Source organism: Electrona antarctica, assembly GCF_951216825.1.
Source record: "Electrona antarctica genome assembly, chromosome: 23".
In the NCBI taxonomy this organism is placed as follows: Eukaryota; Metazoa; Chordata; class Actinopteri; order Myctophiformes; family Myctophidae; genus Electrona; species Electrona antarctica.
The window spans coordinates 10,685,142-10,707,356 of NC_136804.1; the positions used below are offsets into that span (position 1 = coordinate 10,685,142).

General features: G+C 44.2%; 1 protein-coding gene across 1 annotated transcript in view; it reads right to left on the reverse strand.

Moving 5' to 3' along the window:
* Positions 1–5,611: 5,611 nt before the first annotated feature.
* iqsec3a (IQ motif and Sec7 domain ArfGEF 3a) overlaps positions 5,612–22,215 on the reverse strand; it is a gene marked incomplete at its 5' end in the record, with an annotated part of 168,010 nt that continues 151,406 nt past the window's right edge. Inside the window, 3 exons of the mRNA XM_079494199.1 lie at positions 5,612–8,251; positions 20,322–20,362; positions 20,764–20,856. Of these exons, the coding sequence (XP_079350325.1) occupies positions 7,514–8,251; positions 20,322–20,362; positions 20,764–20,856 (872 nt within the window). The 3' untranslated portion in view covers positions 5,612–7,513. The remainder of the gene's footprint in view (positions 8,252–20,321; positions 20,363–20,763; positions 20,857–22,215) is intronic.

Here is a 22,215-nt window from a genome sequence, read left to right on the forward strand (position 1 = left end):
GCAGATCTACAAGCTCGTAGCGCGCCACTCGGTGGCGCGCTACGAGCTTGTAGATCTGCTTGTAGGTCTGCTATTTTTGAAAAATCGTGAAAATATTTATTTCAGAAAACTGGAGGATTTAGAAGGATTTTTTTTTAATTTTGAGGTCAGGCCTAAATGGGTCAAATGATAAGGGACAATACCGGTGGCACCCAACTGTAAGTACACAACCCAAACCTTTAGTGGTCTTGCACTTTAAGTGTCTTTGTGCAGGGACTGGCGATGTGGAAAATAAAGACAGGGATGTCAAAATGTTGGTCTTTGAAGCCCCACGGAGCCACTAAAAGGAGGCGGAGCCACTAAAAGGAGGCAAATCCACGCAAGCACCTTTGTTCGCACCTCCGACACGCTCACATGAGGTCGATATACGATACGATACCCTTTCCCCATGTAGTAGGGATTGACGTCAAACAAAGCTAAAAAAATCTATGGGAATCGGTTATTTATCGATTTAAAAAAAATGCACGGTTGGCGTTTGCACACTTCGACCTGGCATGACCAGTAGAGCAAAGGGTTCCCAAACGTTTGAGGCCGCGACCCGTCCAAAGTAATCATATTTGAACAGGGGACGCCCCCCCCCCCCTAAGCACTTGGAATTGTAGGCATTGCATTTAGTTCGACTTTATTCCATTGGTAAATATTGTGAAAGCCGAACTACAAGCTCTCAACGGCGAGACGTTGAGAGCTTGTAAGTTCGCCTATGGTAATTTGCCTCTTTCTTACATAATGCGTGACAATTTGGCCAATTTGGTATTAAAAAGGTCTTAATGAAATACTTTAAATTGTCACTTTAGAAATGTGCAGATATACCCTGTAGACTGTATGGTGGTTTGTTTACTGTTGAGTGAGAAAACAATGTTGCACATTAAGCCAGGGGTTCTCAACGTTTTTGGCCGGGGACCCCCGGAAATGCTTTGGCAACGTCTCGGGACCCCCGCCCCGCCCCCTCCCGACCCCCAATATAAATTGACTGCTACAATAACCTTAAACCATTTTGGGTGGGAACCCCTTTTGGTGTTTTAAGAATTGTTATAATTTAGCTATTTAAAAATAGCAGATCTACAAGCTCATAGCGCGCCACCGAGTGGCGCGCTACGAGCTTGTAGGTCTGCTATTTTTGAAAAATCGTTAAAAATAAAATTTAACAAAAACTTTTTTTTTTTTTTTGAAAATAATTTGGGGACCCCCTAAAATATTTTGGCGACCCCCCGAGGGGTCGCGACCCACGGGTTGAGAACCCCTGCATTAAGCTAATCATTTGGGGTCCCGACCCCCAGTTTGGGAACCACTGCCGTTTCGAGCACAATGTCTGCGCCGCAACCTGGCAGGGCGACCGAGCAGCGTCTAAAAAAAGTCGACATCTTAAAAGCAACGTTCACCACGTGGGAGCTTTAGAAGCAGTGCATTTGGCATGGCAGAGCCCTTTTTGTCTGTATTTTCAAAGATTAGCCAGTTGCTGCATCCCGGCGTCATCCCTCATTGCTACATTATTTTTCCGTTATCGTCCACAACAACACATCACTTTCATGATCCTCAATGTGACTTTCACATTAACTGAGGATTTATTTTGCTGCACGTGAACACAAACAGGAGGAACTCAACAAACTGTCGAGGCTGGAAAGAATGAAAGGAAAGAGATAGTACCACAGACGAAATACAGTCCAAGTCCAAATTTCAGACTGACCCCTCCATGAAAAGGCCTCGTTGTCCTGAACCCTTATCTAGCATTTATATATTATGGATCAATAGTGTGGACTTAGACTGTTATTCGTCTGTGGTACTCATTTGATTGCATTTTTGCTCTCCGCTCTGCGGTCGCAGGGAGACAGAAAGAGGTCAAAGCAAAAACATGTACCGTGTTCTTATCCAGTTCTCTCCTATAATCGTTCACACACCAAAAAAAACAAAGAAGACAAAGTATAATATACTTGCATTCATAATCATTGCGAGAGAGACCCGAGGAATAACTTAGACAGGTGAGTCTCTCAGCACTGCACTCAAAATTCAATCATGCACAAAACAAACTCAAGACTTTTGCGGGATCACAGCTCGTTTAGGCATCCAATCGAAACGCACAAAGCCACATCATGCATGAATGAAGGAAGGGCATTCCTTCATGGAATGCCATTCCTTCTGAATGCCATATCTAAAACGCGCGCGCACACACACACACACACACACACACACACACACACACACACACACACACACACACACACACACACACACACACACACACACACACACACAATTTTTCCGTTCAATGATCAGTTGATTAATCTGTTTGTAATACATGAAACAATAAAAGAAAATGAAGATTAAGAAGGGGTTGGTTGTGAGCTCATGAATAGTTCTCGGGCGCGCACACACACACACACATTGTATTGCAGATTTATCTTTTTCATAGATTTCATAGATAGCTTCATATACATGTTTGACAGCAGCACTGTCATCAGTTTGTGTTGGATTCATGTTAATGTGTATTTTCAGACAGTTGACCACTTACACCCTAAATAAAAATCTTGTAGGCCTATATATTTGCTCTGCTCTTTTCTCCCTCTACACCAAACCACTTTGCCGAAAATGGCCGACCGACAAGCTCACAACGTCTCTAATGTCCAAGGGATGGTTCAAGTGGTTAATGTTAAAAAAATCACACCCGTGTGAAGTGAGTGGTGCAACTCCGTGTGGGGGTCCGTGTGGGACTTCCAGACCCACAGGAACGAGCCCAGGGTGCCGGCCTGGTTCCGGCGAGCCGCTCCACGTCCGAAACGGTCGAGAAATTACAGAGTTAGCGTGAGGGGGTCCCACAGGGGGTCCTCGGAACATCCAGACCCCCAGGAACGTGCCCAGGTGGTCGGGCCGGTTCCGGCGAGCCGCCCCGCGTCCGAAACGGTTGAGAAATGACAGAGTTACTGTGTGGGGGATTTTCGTGCTCGGACAGACGGACCCAGGCAGGGACCCAGGGACAAACATAGCTCCGTAATGGAGTGGTTGCACCACTCAAAAATGTTCCTATCACACAAAGATGTGAAGGGGCTTCCCCTCTGAGGACCCCCTAGGGGTCCCAGACCATAGAATGTAGAAAAAATAGTCCCAGACGCCCCTGTTGAAGACCCCTGCCCTGGATTCGTTTTGTACAGTACAGTACAGTACGGCCCCTTTTCCACCAGGGTTGAACCGGCCCGGTTCTTAGTTCATGAGCCAGAGCCCCAAAATTGGAACGTTAATTACGAATTGAGTGAGCTATATTAAATCAATATAATTAAATGAATATGATAACCCTTCCACAGGACTAGCTTTTTCATATTTATCACATATTTTATTGTTATTTTCACCTACAGGATAGGTGAATAGATACAAATTGAATTAATAGTTATCACCATGAAACTTCCCCAGTTGATTACTTACAGAGGCCTATACAAAGACAATGACTTATTGTATTACAAGTTTTCTGAAATTGTACATTTGAATATGCACATTAGGAATATATGCAAAAAATGTAAAATGTGAAAAGGCTACTACTGTGGAAAGGTTATCATATGAGGACGATTCTACAAATGCCTTCTAAATCCTGACAGTTTTCTGAAAAACCCATGTTTTTATGTCAGTCGTTCTCAAACATTTTCATGTCAAGGACCCCCAAAAATATATGTAATTGGCCGCCGACCCCCATTTGAAAATATGTTGTTCCAGGGACCTACACCCAGAAGCAAAGATTTGAGTTAAAAATATTCATTCTGAAAGAATTGCGCCACATTTTCAAAAAGAAAATCAAAAAAATTTGCTAAAGTATAACATAATGCTTAAAACACCAAAGGGGTATACCCATCCTGAATGGGTTAATATAGGTGGTTTTGCTCACTCAATTCTTAACATTCCAATTTTGCAGCTCGATCTGGCTCATACCCTGGTGGGAAAAGGGGCCTACGAGACAAGACAGAGACGTGACTCTGTGACTACCAACCAGCCAATCAGAGAGACAAGCAGACGGCGCTAGCCCAGCATCCAATCCACAGGTTGACTGCCTGCCCCGTGGGGCATATTTTAGTGATGATGGGTGCATTCAGACAGGGGCAACCGATGACCTATTTCAAAAGGAAAGGTATTATAATATGGCTGTAGCATTTCGAGAGAGGCTAAAGGGTATAGCTTTGGCTTTGCCTTTTTATTTCCCCCGCCCTGACACGACGCGCATCGCGTGTGATATTTACAATGTCTGCTGCTATAGAGCAAGAGATCAAATATGCGTTCAAAAACCCTGCACTCGATCTTTTCTTATTTAAAGCGGGGGCTTTAGAGCCAGTAGCACAAAAGCAACACCACTGATTATAGCAGCGTCAGCGACAACGGGAACTCTGTGTGTGTGTGTGTGTGTGTGTGTGTGTGTGTGTGTGTCTCTCTCTCTCCCGGAGCGATCAGGAGATTGTGTTTCATGTGTTGTTGTTTTTTTGCCGTTTTGGAAAATGTCAGATTGAAAGGTTATCTGTTGGGAGGGGGAGAGGGACCAAGGGGCTGAAGCAACACGTGGGGATTTGTATCAAACAGGAGACAGCGCTGTCTCTGCTACAGTGAATCACACACACATGAAAGCAGGGTTTGATTTGCTCGGGGGAGTGGGGAGGGAGACGGTCCGTCATGCCTCTGATCCTGATATCCCCTGACATCACTCCCGCTATAACCCTGGGTCACCGATCTTTTCTATTGACGGTCCCCATAGGGAAACGTGTCATGTTGTATTATCGATAACTGTGTTCCAAAAATAAACAAATCAGCCCCATCAGATTTTGTCAGGTATGTGACTCGGTTTTGTTTATGATGTCGAGTTACATTTTTTGGTAACATCTGTGTTTGAAAAAGGTTTCTTTCTGCAACACAGTATATGACGCGTCACCATAGACAGAGATTAATCAAAAGACGGAACATTACTTGTTTCATAACAGAGCGCACCTGCTCACGAAGCCAACCCTGCACGTGGGAACGCTGCTACACCGCCACTATTCTGCAGAGTTTAAAATGAAATGTGTGGATACAGATATAACAGCAACGTGTATAAGTATAAACACAAAACCCTGGAGTCACATCGGATGGATTTATCTGGATAAAACTGCCCCCGCGTTAGCACGAGTCATTTAGACCAGGGGTCTTCAACGTTTTTCAGACAAAGGACCCCTTGGCTGAGAGAGAGAGAGAGAGAGAGAGAGAGAGAGAGAGAGAGAGAGAGAGAGAGAGAGAGAGTAATAAATAATATACACCAGTAACACTGCAAACATATCAGGGTTTGTGTGATGGTGTGATGTGTGTGTGTGCGCGTGCGTGTGTCACGGTGTGTGTGTGTGACGAGTGTGTGCTAAAGCAAGGACCATTTAGTCTATGTCGGGTGTAAATCTCATTTGTCCAAAACTGTCAGGGATCAAATTCAAAATCTTCGCATCCGAAAATTTACAAAAACACACAAATGTTAAAATATTGATATTTCTGCCCGACAGTGACAATATGCAATAAAGAAGGGTTTTTTTCTTCCTCTTTTCTCTTATTTTCTTTTATTCCTTTCTTTTCTTCAAGCCCTAGTGTTAATTCAAGTGCAAAGTAATCACTTTTCAGTGGAGCTCTTTTTTGTCACACACTTTCGACGTCAGTGTCAACTGCATTGCACGCGCACACACGTGAGCGCACGCACACATGCATGGTCGCACGAACGCACGCACAGAGTATGCTACAGTACAGTGGGTGAGAGGTTCTCTCTGGATAACAATCCAGTAAAAATATGGAGGGATCAGGTGTGTGTGTGTGTGTGTGTGTGTGTGTGTGTGTGGGCGCATGCGTGCGGTTGGTGAATAAGTGTACTGTACGTGGACGAATCCTCCTGTTGTTCCCCCCCCCCCCCCCCCCATTTCATCTAGCATCAAATAGTTAAAACGGACAAAAAAGTTATAGAAATTTTGTTAAAACTACGTAATATTAAAAAATACGTGGTGGAATCAACTGTTTGTCTCCGTTTCATTTTACTCCACAAGGGTCTCCCTCGTTTTGAAACCTTGATTCTCTTTTTGTTGTATTCATTATATCCTTAAATATATGCATATATAGACGTGTTTTCATATATGTTTCTTTTTTTGTTTGTTATAGCTCTGTCTTCAATATGTATACAGTATATATAAATATGTACATTATGTACTGTTAAAGGGGTAGTACACCCAAGAAATTACTTCATGTTTAACTTAAAGTTCACCCACCCAGTTGTCTTAGTCGGTTTTAGTTTGTAAAACATTCCTGAACGGTGAATCCAGAATCAAAAAATGAGGAATAAACTCCACGTAAAAAGCTAAACAATATAAAAAAACGTCTGTCCATTAAAGTCCCAAAACGCTGCTCATATATTATCATTTTAGATTCACTTGTACCAAATTTCACTAACAAACGTTCCAGAGAAATAACACCAAAGAAAGAAAATTAACTTAACAGCTTCACTGCATAACCCGCTAAACACGCGTTTGATTCCATTGTATTTCCCTGCGTAACACGCTAAACCCGATATTTGTTTTATATGTTTAATTAGACGTTTTTTGATGACTTTTATGAAAATACCGGCTTTGTCGCGGACATCGTGACGAGGCCGACACGACCTATCAATGGCTTGCAAGGGCTTCTGGGAAACTCAGTCCAATGCAAAGTGAACGAGAGGGCAAGGGACAATCTTGGCTCGCTATAGGCTCGTTGTTGTTGATCGCATCGTGGAAGTGGGTTATGTGTCGCCTTGCTAAGAAACAATGGGACTATTTTCAGCCGGATAATCATGATACGGAGCTAGAATTACGACGCATTGACTCTCCAAAGGTAACTGTAAACATCAGCAGTGACCGTAACTTCTTATAATGTTAATGCTGAACCGGTTCATGCATGAGTGAAGATCGTGCATGGGCGACTGGGCGTGCTAGTAGGGTTCAACCGGAGCTTATTCACATGCACGTGAGCGTTGTGCGTCTTTTGTGCATGATCCGCTTTGGCCCGGAAATGTTTTAAATGTTTATTTTTCCGCTATCATCATAGAAGAAGAAAATATAGAATGTGAATAGATACCGGCCTGCATTGCGTGCGCAGGACCGATCTTTGTAATATCGTTTTGCTGTTGTTGCGTGTACTCCATTCAGCAAGTTTTTTTCCTTCATTTTTGGATTCTGGAAGGTTAAGTAATGTTTCACAAGCTAAAACTCTGCATGAGTCAGAGACAACTTCTTTTTTTAAATTAAGTCATTTCTTGGGTGAACTACCCCTTTAAGCTCGATTCATACTTTCTCGCAAAACGCCGGCGCGATGCGACGGCAAAAAACAGCGGCCGTCGCACTCGCAAAAAAAACAAAAACAAAAGCTTATAAATCCGGCTTCGGGGAGGGTGGTTGTGAGCAGCGCAGGGGGGGAGTGTCTGTAGTTCTTTCTCCTTTAATTCATTATTATAATTTTTTTAAATCATTATTTACACCATGCTCCGAGAGCCACTGGAGGTCCGCTGGAGGCCGAGCCGACAGGGGGAGTCCGGCAGCGGCGCCACGTACTGGTGGGGGTGGTTGTAGGGGGGCGGGGGCGGGGGCAGCGGGGGCTGATGGTCGTCGTAGTCGTCGTTGTCGCGGCATCGCCGGACGGGGCTGGACATGGCCGACTGGCTGAGCTGCCGGCGCCCGTGATGATGATGGCGGCGGTGATGATGATGGCGGTGGCGCTCATGCTGGTGATGGAGGAGGTGGTGCGCGGCGGTCTCGGGCGTCGTCTGGGCGAGGAAGGCCTCCACCCGGGGGCTCTGGCCGGCGCCGTTCCCGCCGCCTCCGTCCAGCACGATGACCTTGACCATCTGCTGGCAGCGGACGAGCGCGTCCGCGCGCCGCCGGAGGTCGTCCTGGAGGTCGCCGCCGCCATGAAGAAGGTGGTGGCGGTGGTGAGCGGCGGCTTGGAGGTAGAGGTGGGGGCTGTGGGTGGTGGGGGTGCCTGCCCCCACGCCCGCCGTGGCACCCTCGGGCGCTGCACCCTCAGGGTGCAGCACTCGAGGGTGCTGCAGCGGGGCTGGTGGTGGTCCCTGGGGCTGGGGCCCCTGGCGCTGCTGCTGCTGCTGGACCAGCTCCGCCCGCTGGTGGAGAGGAGGAGGAGGAGGGGCGCCGCCGCCGCTCTCAGGGCTCCTGAGTGGCTGCTGGTACGTCTGAAGCCTGTTGTGAATTGACACCTAGTTTAGAAAACAGCCAAGAAGAACAGCAATCACACGTTATCAGACCTCCTCTACGTCCACGCCACGCCCTCTTTTTATTATTTTGGGTGGGGGGGGGGGGGGGGTCACACAGTGCTCGCGCACGCACGCACGCACGCACACACACACATACATACACATGGCAAGGCATGCATAGAGGCTAAGGCGTGTGAGCGTTTGAGTGTGCCGTCCCCATATACTGTAGTTACTAACTGGTGCAGGAGGGGATTGGGTTGGGGTGGAGGTGCTGCCCGGAGGACAGAAGTGGGGGTGGGGGTCCGTAGTTCCAAAAGGTGAGACACTTGAGGGCCCCCGTGTCTCCCTTCCAAACCACTAGGTGACACTGTGACAACAGTTGTGGACGTGGAGTGGGGGGTGGGGGGGGTGACAGGGTGCATGAAGGGTGGGGTCTGTACCAGAACGAAGACGGGGGTCAAACAACGAAGAAGGAAGACAGGAAACTCCACAGACGTGGACAGGAAACAGTCATCACTGAGACCCTTATATGCTATACTTCATCGCACAATGGTGTCTCGCCGTCCACTAGAGCCCTGCGTTTATCCCACTCCTGCCCGCTCCCGTTGGATTTCTGACCACCCCCGCCGCTGGTTTTATCTTGAGCGCCTGTCCCCGACCGCATGGTATTTAAATACCGCCGGCGCCCGTAACATTTGCTTGGGTCTTGCGGGTACCGCGGGATACCGCTCCCGATGCAGGGCTCTACCGTGGACCCTTTTCCACCAAAAGAACCTTTGGTTCTACAACTGACCAACTGACCTGGTCTCTGCCCCTCTAGCCTCCAGGGTACTTAGGTCAACCTCCCAAATGCCCCTTGCTGTCCCCTCAGCGAGCCAAAAAACCAAAGGCGACCGGGCCTTTTCGGTAATTGCCCCCAAACTCTGGAATAGCCTCCCATTGCATATCAACCATCGAAAGCTTCAAATCATCCCTAAAAACTCACCTTTTCTCCATTGCCTTTAGCTCCTAGTTTCTGTGATCGTTTTAAACCTCTTTGTAATTGTTATTAGTAGGCCATTTGTTGTTTCATGTTCCTTAAGATGTTGTTATATTGTATTTTTTCTTATTTGAAGTATTGCTAAACGTTTGTGTTAATTTTGTATTTTATATGGAAAGCACTTTGGGTCAACTTCTGTTGTTTTTAAAATGTGCTATATAAATAAAGGTGACTTGACAACTGGAGACTAGATTATTTGAACCTTATTGGTGCTTTCACGGAACTGGCCACAAACTAGCTTGTGTTTCCACCGGGTTCAATTCCAGGCCTGGCTAGCAATTTATCCAATATGACTGGTCAAAGTGTCCGTTTCATTGGGGAAAGTCAATCGCAAATGGCAGTTAGAGTTTACCTTTTATTTTTCTTTATTTTTTATGATTATTTTTTGCTCATTGTTTATATCGCATCTGCATCTTCCAACCTGTAGAATAGTGAGTTGCACTATGCATTATCTTGCACCACCCCTAAAACATTAAACATTAAAACATTAAACATTAATAGTTCAAATAGCTCACAACGTGTCGATGTAGATTGGCTAGTTGAACCATTTTCAAATGTTTTCAAATAGTAAAAAATGGCAAATAAGTTTAGGGGTAAGGGGTAAGGGGTGGCACAATATTTTTTTGGCTCCAGTTCCGAACAACTGATAGGGTCCTGAGCCAATTCATTTTCAGAGGAAACCCGGGTGGAAAAGGTGCCAAAAAGTGATGTGATGCGTTGTGAGCTTGTATTTCTGCTATTTTCAGCACGCAGCTGCTTTGCAACGGATCATATTGACTTTTACAGGTCCATGTGTCCATTACACTTTCAGATTGAAGTCAACATTCCCGGGTTTTACTGTGCACCGCCACACATTACCTGCCTGCAGTACTACCTACAGACCTAAAGACCTGCCTCCCGCCATTTGATATGCTACTATTTCAATCTTGATTTACCTTGGTTTATGCTTTTTATTATTTATTCATTTTTAGGGTTGTTGTTTTTCCATGTGACAGGCAGGCAGACAGACAGACAGACAGAGACACAACATACTAAATATGTGGACGGTACGTGTATGTTGGAAGATTGATGTATGTTCATATTGCCGGTGACAGTGTGCCTATTTATATGTATGAATTCATAGTTTATACATTATGTTAACTCGGTTAGTTCAAGTGCAGATTGAAGAAGACTTTACTTATTCCAAACTACCACATTATCTTCTATGATGAATGCCAACTGTCTACAAAATGTAGTGCTACGATATATTGTTGAGAGAAACTCATTATTATAGAAAGTACTTATTCAAGCAACATTTATAATGTCCTTGTAACTTTCAGTAAAATGTATCATCTTTCGCTCCTGCAAAGTCTGCCAAGAGAAAAAGTGGCCTCGGTGAAAGAAAGCTATGTATTATTCAGAAGTATCTAATGGAAAACACTTACTAATTGTTCTAACGTGACGAGGCAGTGACACAACAATAAACAGAACTTCCACATCGGACAGCGTATTATTTACCAACTTCAACGCCCCCAGAATGTTTTGTGACAAGCTGATGAAAGCCAACATTGATGTTCTTGAGAATAATAGCTTTCACTTATTTTAAACCATTCAGTCATGTTAGATTTTGCTACATGTAAACTATATATATCATTGCTGTGCGGAAACCTCTCATTTCCTCATTCCACTCTTTGTGTTTTGTTTTTTTTTTGGGATTAATGCCCTACTTGATCATAAACACTTATACAGCGTTCGTCACACAGCAGCATTAAAGGAGCATTCAGTGATTTGGGTGATTTGGAAAACCCTTCCAGTCCGCCCCGGTAACAAGATGTGCACAAGTCATGCACACACTCTACAGTGGGGAGGGGGGAGGGGGGGACAACAGCACCACACCAAGGCCCGCCTCCGCTCGATCATGATTGGAGGAAGGCCCCTCTCTATCCTGATTGGATGAAGGATGGGCCCTCTAGCCAACCAACGGAACCAACGCTTTTTGGACCCCAGGGGTTAACTGGGGACAGGGTGGAACTCCTTATATGGTCAGCACACTTCTATAGTAGTAGGGAGGATTATCACAAAAAAAGAAAAGTGATATTTGCATTAAGTGAAGATACCTTTAAAAGTAGCAGATACACGAGTAGATTTTTGAATTTGAATCCTGAACGTGAAACGATCAGCCAGCTTGTAGAAAGGCTATATGCTACTTTAAATAGGGCATAATAGTCACATGTTTATTTGCCACACTCTAGTCATCTATAAATGACTCTTTGAAGAAGCTGCGTGACAGTGCTGTTCTGATGGAGGCCACCGGGGGCTGAAACATCATGTTCTGCAGGAGAAAAGAGGTCACTTCTTTCTCTTTCTTTCGTCGCCAAAGTTGTTATCTAGTTGAAGTGATGACACGATAATCGGTCGGCATGGCAACAGGACAAGGATCTATCCCCATGCAAATCCTCCATGCTAGCTGATGTGGAAACACGTGCACATAACTCTCCTAAGAAGAGGCCCATTTCTGAGGACGACGATGACTCATGATTCCGAAAATGAGGATAGTGGACTGGGAGGACAGTTTGCACCGACCAAACAAAAGCAGATGTGTGTCAAAGTCAAAATGTGCAATTCTCTCCACAACGACCTAAGGGGTCGTTGATATTCTTTAATTCTAAAAAAGTTATAAAAAATAAAATAATTAGTCAATATGAAGACGACATATATATATATATATGTTTTTTTAAATTTTGTATGACTATGTATGTATATGTATGTATGTATGTATGTATGTATGTATGTATGTTGTGGTGTCTCACTGGTTAAACAAGCAAGCGCCGCTCTGGAGAGAGAGAGAGGCAGAGAGCTACTTGGAGACGTCAGACCCTTGGGAAGGTCCTAGAAGAGAGATACGTGCCTAATCACCTGCTAGGCCAACTCAGCGCACCTGCGCTCGTTGACACACCTGCGTGCATCGGTATAAAAGGAAGAACTCTCTGCCTCACCAACAGATCCACTCTCCAGAGACGAGGCGAGGCTGTGGGCAGGCACGTTGGGCGGTAAGGCAGACAACCACTATTTCAAATACCATTCTATGTTATATTATGAAATCCTTATACTGACTCTTATCTCTTATCTTATTCTTATACTCTCTCTGTATCTCACTCACCGGCATTATACCGGGCACACGCTCCTTGGCCGATAGGCGCGTGCATTAGACCGGCTATTAAGAAGTGAATATTCGGCTTTGGAAAACAGGAGGCATCAACCCAAGTACACGGACATGGAAAAGGAGTACAAATATGACCCCAGTACACGGCTTACAACGAAGAAGTACAAATACTCGAGTACATGCTAGAATAGAGTAAAATAGAGTAGAAATACTTACCGTTCTAAAACCTGCTCCCAGCGCATTTATTGACATTGATTCACCTACCTGTGCCTGAGCTGGCTCGTTGATATCTCACCTGTGGGGAAAGAGATCCTAAAGCTAAGGGCCTAATCTAAACCTGTACTTACCTCATATACTGACCTCTGGAATCCATTGCAGGAGTACCTACCCAAATCCTCTGTGAATGTAATCCATACCTACCTATCCATACCAGCGATGAGGTCCAGCGCCGACGATCCTCCTCCTTACCTTGGAAATGAACTTTATGTTAACCGCTTACCTCTGACTGCGTTCCCCTGAAAGAAACAAAAGTTAATTTCTGTTCTGAATTTATGATCAATAAATGCCTTTGTGAATAGGCAAGCTTGACTTCCGCTCCTGAGTTGTGTATCAGTCGCCACATATGGTGGAGAAAGCGGGCACGACTGATCCACGCTGAAACTCACGCATTATGGAGCATAGCAACGCCATAGGTGTCCTCCTGCACAACCAGGCAGAGCTACAAGCAGCATTGCACAGGGCACTAGGGACAATGACCGGCTACGACCACCAGGGGTCGTACTCACCAAACTTTCCCCCGAGGATGACGTCATTGCCTACCTGGAACTGTTGGAGCGCTTGGCCACCAGGGAGAGATGACCAGCGGCTGAGTGGGGCTCCATACTGAAACCATTCCTGTCCGGAGAAGCGCAACTTAATAGAATTGCTAGAGAATTGGCAAGTGACATGTGAAATAATGAAGCCTTCCCGTGTAGAGAAGAAGGCCTGTGACGACCGGCTGGGCCGAGATCACTCAGTCCCGAGAACGAGGCCCCGACCGCAGCGAGCAACCCCGCCGCTGCTACGTATGTGGAAAAGTGGACCACATCGCCTGGGACTGCCCAGAAAGAGCGAAGGACAACAAGGTTTCAATGGCATCAGAGGCCCCCCGCCCCTGCCTCCGCAGCCAACGCTGCCAGCAATTCAGCCTGCCGGTGAAGATCGTTGGACGAGATGCAAGGGCTATGCTGGACTCGGGGAGCGTCGTGACGTTGGTGCGCGCCGACCTGGCGGGACCCCTCTCACGCCATGGAATAGGGTATTCATTTTTAAGAATTTATTTTCATCTTCCTGCTCCTTTTCACCCATAATATGGGGAAAAATGAAGGTCTTCATTTTTCCAAGGGCCTCTTAAGTTGAGAGAGAGATGAAACAGGGACTCTCGCAACGATTTTCATAGATTCTCAGACATTTAACCACTTGAACCATCAATACTTAAAGGACCACTTCACTACTTTTCAACTTCTCTTCCTATAATTGGTCCTAACTAATGTTCATGATAAAATACCACCATTTCTTTCTACTCAGTCTGTGTCTCATAGGAAGGCTGTGGGCAGTTCAGAAACCCGTCCACCAGTGACATCATCGATGGTGAATCCAAGCTAATAGAAACGGCAGGCTCTCTTTTCCTGAAAAGTTGCAATGCAAAAGTTGAAGCCATCGTTCTCACGATAACAAAAATCTAAATATATTTTTAAAACAAATCTAGTTTAAAAAGAAATCTGCCTAATGATGATGTCACTGGTGGACAGGTGTCCGAACTGCCCAAAGCCCTCCTATGAGACACAGACTGAGTAGGAAAAAATGGTGGTGTTTTATCATGAACATTAGTGAGGACCAATTATATGAAGAGATGTTGAAAAGTGGTGAAGTGGTCCTTTAATAAACTTGCCTCGTCTGCTTTTTTCCTCCTCTAAACCAAACCTCTACGTGTTGCGAGGCACTGTGAGCTTGTAGATCTAAACCAAACCTCTACGTGTTGCGAGGCACTGTGAGCTTGTAGATCTAAACCAAACCTCTACGTGTTGCGAGGCACTGTGAGCTTGTAGCTGTGAGCTTGTAGATCGGCTATTTTCGGCTAAAGTTCTCCTCAGAATGTTGATGCTAGAGCTCAAGTGGTTAATTTAAAAAAAAGGGAAGAAAAGGTTTCCCTCACACGGCAGACCCCCTGTAGTAACTCAGATGGTCCCCTAGGGGTCCCGGACACCCTGTTGAAGACCCCTGTTTAGACTATGATAGTCTTATTATCCTTTGATAGTGCCTTGTACTGTGATACACTACCATGCTGCGAAACAAAATTAAATGAAATGCTCACAAAACATCCTTATTATTATTCTGGAAACGCCACCATATGACTGGGAGGATGGTAGGACCGTGAGAGTTAGCTTGCCATCATTCAGCCACGCCACCGGGCCAGGAGAAGGAACCATTACTCACACACAGCCGTATCGATCCCCAAAGTGGCTCTCAAATTGCTTTTCACTCGAACATGGATGACTCGGGTTCCATTTCAACAAGAGCATTTAAGATGTAGGCTACTTTGTGTATAAAATAATATAATTACTGTTGTCGTCAGGCATGAAACCTCTCCATAATTGACTTCCTGTGTTTTTTGAATGCACTACTCGTACTACAGCGCCACACAAAATCACCAAAAGTATCAGATCTACAAGCTCGACACCAGTTTGAATTTGAATCTTGAAAGGTAACACAGTTACGTCCACAGTTTAAATATGATTATTTTGGGGGCTCCCCAGTTCAAATATTAATAATATTTGAATTGGGGAGCCCCCAAAATAATCATATTTGGCATATTTTGGCGGCTCTCCAGTTCAAATATGATTATTTTGGGGCGGTCCCCAGTTCAAATATGATTATTTCGGCTGGTCCCCAGTTCAAATATGATTATTTCGGCTGGTCCCCAGTTCAAATATGATTATTTTGGGGGGTCGCGGCCTGAGAACCACTGTTGTAGAATAAACACATCCCTGCATGTGCGTGAGAGCGCTCATACCTCAACCTAAATGTGTTTGGACAGTTAGCACCACCGTCTCGCCCGCCATCTGACATTTTAGGCAGCACGGTACAAAGGAGCCAAGGTTTCTGAACGCAGACATGAGGTGTAAATAAGAGAGAAGTGCATTGCTTGAAACCTCTGACTGTCATACCTACTGTACGCACCATGCATATAAATATAGATCCTTCACTCTGAGATCCATCACAGCCATTTCATCACATTATCGCCGTAGATTACGTTAACTGTAATATGGGTGTTGTCAAATTGCAGGGTCCTTAATGTGCTGTAATTATGTGTCGTGAACCAGGCCCTGTGGAATGTCATGATTTCACAATTTACAATTGTGGCATTTAGCAGACGCTCTTACAAGACGTGACTTATACATTAAGCAAGGTAAACACGAGGTAATACATCAAATGCATAGAAGTAGTAAGCTAGGATCATAGCTAAACCAAGACACCATCATCAGTCTAAACAGTAGAATATCAAAACATATCCAGATGTCCAGACTAGGCATCAGTAGATGTATGTACACAGTATACATTTATACTGTATACACACTATAGGATGCCAGGTCTACAAATGACCTGGCATCTGTCTACATGGCATGCTATATGAATTATATTTTAGCCTTTGCAGTCGCAAGGTTGTCAATGCTAGGACAAGTGCTACAGAAGAGGCTTAAAACTTTCTTAAAATTTAATTTTGTCCAATCTTTATGGCAGAGTTTATTTAGACAGAGTGTGTTTTTGATTGATTGAATACTAATAGTTATTGGTCAGAATGTGAACAGCACGAGGTACAGTCAGACATTTTAGGCTGAAAGGATAACACTACTTCTAATTGGGGTGGTTGTGTCCAGTGTTGATTTCGTCGACTAAAACTAAGACGAAAAATGTTCGTTGACGTTTTTTTCACTGACAAACTAAATGGAAACAAAATTTAAACTAAGCTATGATGACTAAAACTAAGACTAAATATAATATTGACAATTTCGTCAACAAATAAAAACTAAACTAAAATGTTAGGAAGGGACTAGTGGACAAGAGATCCAGTATAAGTCATTTTACACTTGATTGCATGCTGAAAATAGCAGATCTACAAGCTCACAACACGACGCGTTGTGAGCTTGTAGATCGTCTATTTTCAGCAAGTGAAAAAATCTGTCATTTCGACGGCATCAAGGCCCGCCGAAATACATTTTATGACATTTAGTCGACTAAAACTAGACTTAACACTAAAACATTCCAGGTGACTAAAATGTGACTCAAACGAAATGAAAACTATTCAAGAGACTCAATTCAATTCAAGAAACTAAAATTTGCTGCCAAAAACAACACTGGTTGTATCTGTATCTGTCTCCCTGCTCTTCTATTGAGACCTTTAGATCGTGTCTCACCTAGACACAGGATCTGACATCAACTTTGACCTGATGGTCAAGATTCAATGTATCCCCTGAGCAAGCAGGCAGGCTCTATTAGCTCAATGGTAACATAGCATTTCTGCACGTGCACATGAAACCGGGTTCAAATACGGGATAGATGAGGAAAGTTACACATTCACACATTACTGTAAGTGAATTTCCCCCACAATTTTTAATTTCTTCCAAGATGATGTTTGATTGGACTTGCATTAATGACTTTAAAACTATTTAAGATATGGTATTTTGTAATTATTTTCTTTATTAATAATGCAAGATTAAGATGCACTTTACTGATGATTAATGTGGGTAATAAACTCGAATGTTTTCATTACAGTCATCCATCAAGTTTTTTTTTTTAATTAAATTGTAATAATCTATTTCACAGTTAAATTCACACGTACACATGCGCTCACACGCACGAGAACACAACACCATTTAGATAGACTGGAATGGCTTAGGGTTGACGACAGAGTACAGCATCTTGCAATGGTCTACAAGATTCGCTAGACCACCAAGATACCCATGTACCTGTCTAAATACTTCCTTAATGTCAACGAAGTCCACTCTCACAACACCAGAGGGAGGTCAACAAACCACGTGCAACCCAGATTCAGCTCAAACAAGGGATTGAATTAATTCCGCTCCTATGCCACTAAAATGTGGAACGCCCTACCAACAGCCATTAAGACATGTGCATTCCTTGACTCCTTCAAAACCACTCTCAAAGGGCTCTGAGTTTCCCCACCGCCACACCCCATTTTTCCCCAGACTGTACTTGTTTTTCCCACTTTTTTTAAACTTTGTTTATATGATGATTTCCTGTCTTTATAGAAGTGTATATTTGTACGTCTCTAAATGTTCTGATGAATTGAAAATGGTGGACCTTGTTGTAAACAAGTGTAATGCTTTACCAGTGTGTCGTACACAGTAACAGTTTTTGTATTGAAATGTACCCATTCTGCATACTCTGACTCATTTCTTAAGCCATTAAAACCGGGAAAGCATCCGTGTCCATTTTAGATTTTAGAATTGGATATTCAAAATCAGACCAGTCTGAAGTGAGTGGTGCTGTACTGTACTCGTGCTGTAGTACTGTACTGTACAAGCCCTCCTCCGTGGCCTGTGTGTGTGTGTGTGCATGTGTGCGTGCGTGCGTGCGTGCGTGCGTGCGCGCGCGCGCGCGCGCGCGCAACAGTGACACTTGGTGGTCAACAAACTAATTCTGTACTTGGACAGACGGACAGACAGACAGACAGACAGACAGACAGACAGACAGACAGACACAGCCAGGGACACGCATTGCTGTCTATAGGAGTGGCCAGCACCACTCAAAAGTAGCAGATCTACAAGCTCTCAGCACGTCACTTCGTGCTGCGCTGCCGCTATTTTCTTTTTTACATTTTTTAAGGTGTGAGAACTACTAATTTAAAAAGGCATTTGGAGAATCGGCATTGGGTTTTAATGGGTTAAGCCCAGATGACTTTAGCTGCCTCAATTGTTTTTTTGTCATTGTGGGGTTGCTTTGTCTATGAAATGTTATTTGGACAAAGACAAAAAAAAACTTTATGAGGATATTTATCATTTTGATGACCTGTGTAAAAAGCTTATTGACAGAAAAGTAGCGCCGAGGAGAATAACCAAGGACATTGTGTTTGCAGAGCATCTCCTTTTTTATCGAATGGCGTGCGGCCAAAGTGAGTGCCAAAGACGGCCATTAACCATCCTGGCTGATATGCCCTGGTCATGACCTTGAACATTAGAGCAGTGATTCTTAACGTGTGGGTCCCCATATGACAGTAAAGTGTCAATTTAGGAACTTTTAAGACCTTCATTTTTATTTATTTTTAAAAGCATTACTTCATCAAAAGTCAACAAACAAAACAAACATCATTATCAACAAACTACTATAAAGCTGGTCAAACATTGGCCAAATTGTCAAATAATATGAGAAAGAGGCAAACATTGTGAAAATAGCTGATCTACAAGCTCACAACGCCTTTCAACGCGAGGCGTTGTAACTGCTTGTCGATCAGCTACAGTATTTTCACAATATTTATCTGGAACCATGTCAAACTAGTGAAACAAATTGTAATCTCTCAACTCCTACAATTCCAAGTGTTGTCGGGGTCCCCATTTCAATGATTATTTTGGGAGGTCCCCGGTTCAAATATGATTATTTTGGGAGGTCCCCAGTTCAAATATGATTATTTTGGGAGGTCCCCGGTTCAAATATGATTATTTTGGGAGGTCCCCGGTTCAAATATGATTATTTTGGGAGTTCAAATATGATTATTTTTGGGGACCCCAGTTCAAATTTTGGGGGGTCCCCAGTTCAAATATGATTATTTTGGGGGGTCCCCAGTTCAAATATGAATATTTTGGGGGGTCCCCAGTTCAAATATGAATATTTTGGGGGGTCCCCAGTTCAAATATGAATATTTTGGGGGTCCCCAGTTCATATATTTTGGGGGGTCCCCAGTTCATATATTTTGGGGGGTCCCCAGTTCATATATTTTGGGGGGTCCCCAGTTCAAAAACCACTGTATTAGAGCACCTACTGTACAGAAGTGTTGGGAAAGTTACTAGTTACTTATTACTCCAAAAGTAATAATATTATATTACTTAACCCATTCTGGGCGGGAACCCCTTTTGGTGTTAGCATTATGTTATGCTTTAGCTATTGAAACATAGCAGATCTACAAGCTCATAGCGCACCACCGAGTGGCGCGCTACGAGCTTGTAGGTCTGCTATTTTTGAAAAATCGAAGAACGACTGACATAGAAACTGATCTCAGGTCAAAATGGGTTAAAGACAAGTCACCCTGGTGGCAACGCACCAACCACTTGGCTGACACAGATGTTATTTGACGTGACTGAAGTGGGCGTGTAAACGTGTGACGGATCCCTTCCCCACAAAATGCTTAGCTGATCCCGAGAGGGACGATGGCATCATGTGTGAGTGCAACAGCAGGTCAAATGAGCATATACCATTTAACAGCTTGCTGGTTAATGTGTTAAAAGTGTGAATATGTGCACCCTCACAGGAATGTAGACACACATGCACAGACACGCACGGCACGCGCACGCACGCACGCACGCACGCACGCACGCACGCACGCACGCACGCACACACACAGTCACACACACAGTCACAGAAATTACAGAAATTGTAAATTGTGTGTCTGTAATGTGATATTAAGCAAGGTTCAAAGATGGCTGCTCTCTCGCTGGAGCCGCTGAATGCTAATGAGTCTATAAGGCAGGTTCCCGTTGGGCTAATAGCTTAATATATATGGCCCTTTAACGATATGCGGGTGCTGTATACTGTGTCTGAAGACATGGCTAGCCCTCTACCTTAACCTAACACTGAAACACACTGACTTACCGACCGGCGTCCCTCACAGACAGACTTACCTCCACTGCATTGGGTCCTCTGTCATCTGCATTATGGTTTCCTGTACCGGGAAATAAACCACCAGGAGGAGAATGTAAAGATGGTGACACATGATGTTGGTGTATCACCTCGTTAAAAACGTACTACACACCAGTGTTGATTTTGTCGACTAATACCATGACAAAAGAATGTTCGTCGACTGCCTTTTTTCATTGACGACAACTAAATGGAAACTCAATGAAAACTAAGCTATGATGACTAAAACTAAGACTAAATAAATTGACAATTTCGTCAACAAATAAAAACTAGACTAAAATGTTAGGAAGGGACTAGTGGACAAGAGATCCAGTATGAGTCATTTTACACTTGGTTGCATGCTGAACTCACAACGCACGCACGCACGCACGCACGCACGCACACACGCACACACGCACACACGCACGCCCACCCACCCACACGCACCTGACGGGGAGCCCTGTTTGCCTCGCAGCTCCAACTGTGTGCTGTTGTTTTTCGCGGGGTGCGACTTCGCCCCCTGCTGCTTCTCCAACTCCCCTGCAGGGGAGACACAACAAAAATCGTCATCATCGTCGTCATCATCATGTTTTTTTGTTTTTTTTGTTTTATTTGATGTAATCATGGTGAAGTAATGGTTGTTTGACAGCAGAGCAACAACTATTTGATGATTTTGTTTTCTTTTTCCTTCCCATCTTCATCATCATCATCATCATCATCTTCATCATCATCATCATCATCATCATCACCACCACCACCACTCAGGGCCAGAGGAACACACTGGACGGACATGGAATGAGATGGGAGGGGGAACGGACAGATGGACACTTAATCATCAGCTAAACATAAAATAAAATAAAAATATAACATCACCCAAGACAGCATCACATGTCTGTCTGTCGGTTGCATTGCACTGATGGAAATGGACACGGTGTGGATACGGTGTGAGGACACTGTAACCTTTTGATGTTGTTTTTCTGCATAGTGCAGGATACCTGCATATATTTGTATATACTGTTGTTCGGCATTGACAGTGCATTTTTTGTGGCCTTTGTATTGCTGTTTACTTTACTACTTACTCTGTTCCTGTAACTCTTAACTGCTGTGCTGCCTCTGGGCGACTGAAATTCCCCTGCGAGATCAATAAAGGTATCTATCTCTGTGTCTGTGTCTCTCTCTCTCTCTCTCACTGTCTTTCACTCTCAGTCCTCCAAGTGCACGCACGCATGCACGCACAAGCGTGCGCGCACATGCACGCGCACATGCACACGCACATGCACACACACACACACACACACACACACACACACACACACACACACACACACACACACACACACACACACGCACACACACACACACACCTCTCCCCCTGTGTCTCTCTATAATTACACTCCAGTCTTGATGGTAATTGTGTGACATTTCCAATCACAGTCATCAAAGAGTTGTCCTCCTTTCCCCCATCATCACCTGCATTCTAATGACCATGCTGCCGCATTCCCATTAGCACCAAAGAACACCTTAAAGAGACACTATTCGGTTCATAATTTCCCTTTTTACTGCAGTACTCAACATTTTTTTTGCGAAGTGACAATTCAAGGACCTTTTTAATACCGAAAGAAAGAAAGAAAGAAAGAAAGAAAGAAAGAAAGAAAGAAAGAAAGAAAAAAACAGCTATTTTCGGCACACAGCTATAATAGTATTAATCAAGCATCATGACGTCACGCCATCAAGGCCTGCAGGCATAAACTTTAGGCTTCGTACACACCTGTCGGACACATTGATCTGTCCGACCGACCACTGATTACATTTTTATGATTTGATGCCTCCATGTCCCACAATGCTTTGCGCGATTTGGGCGTTGCTACAATACGCGGAAATAGATGCACATATGTTCAG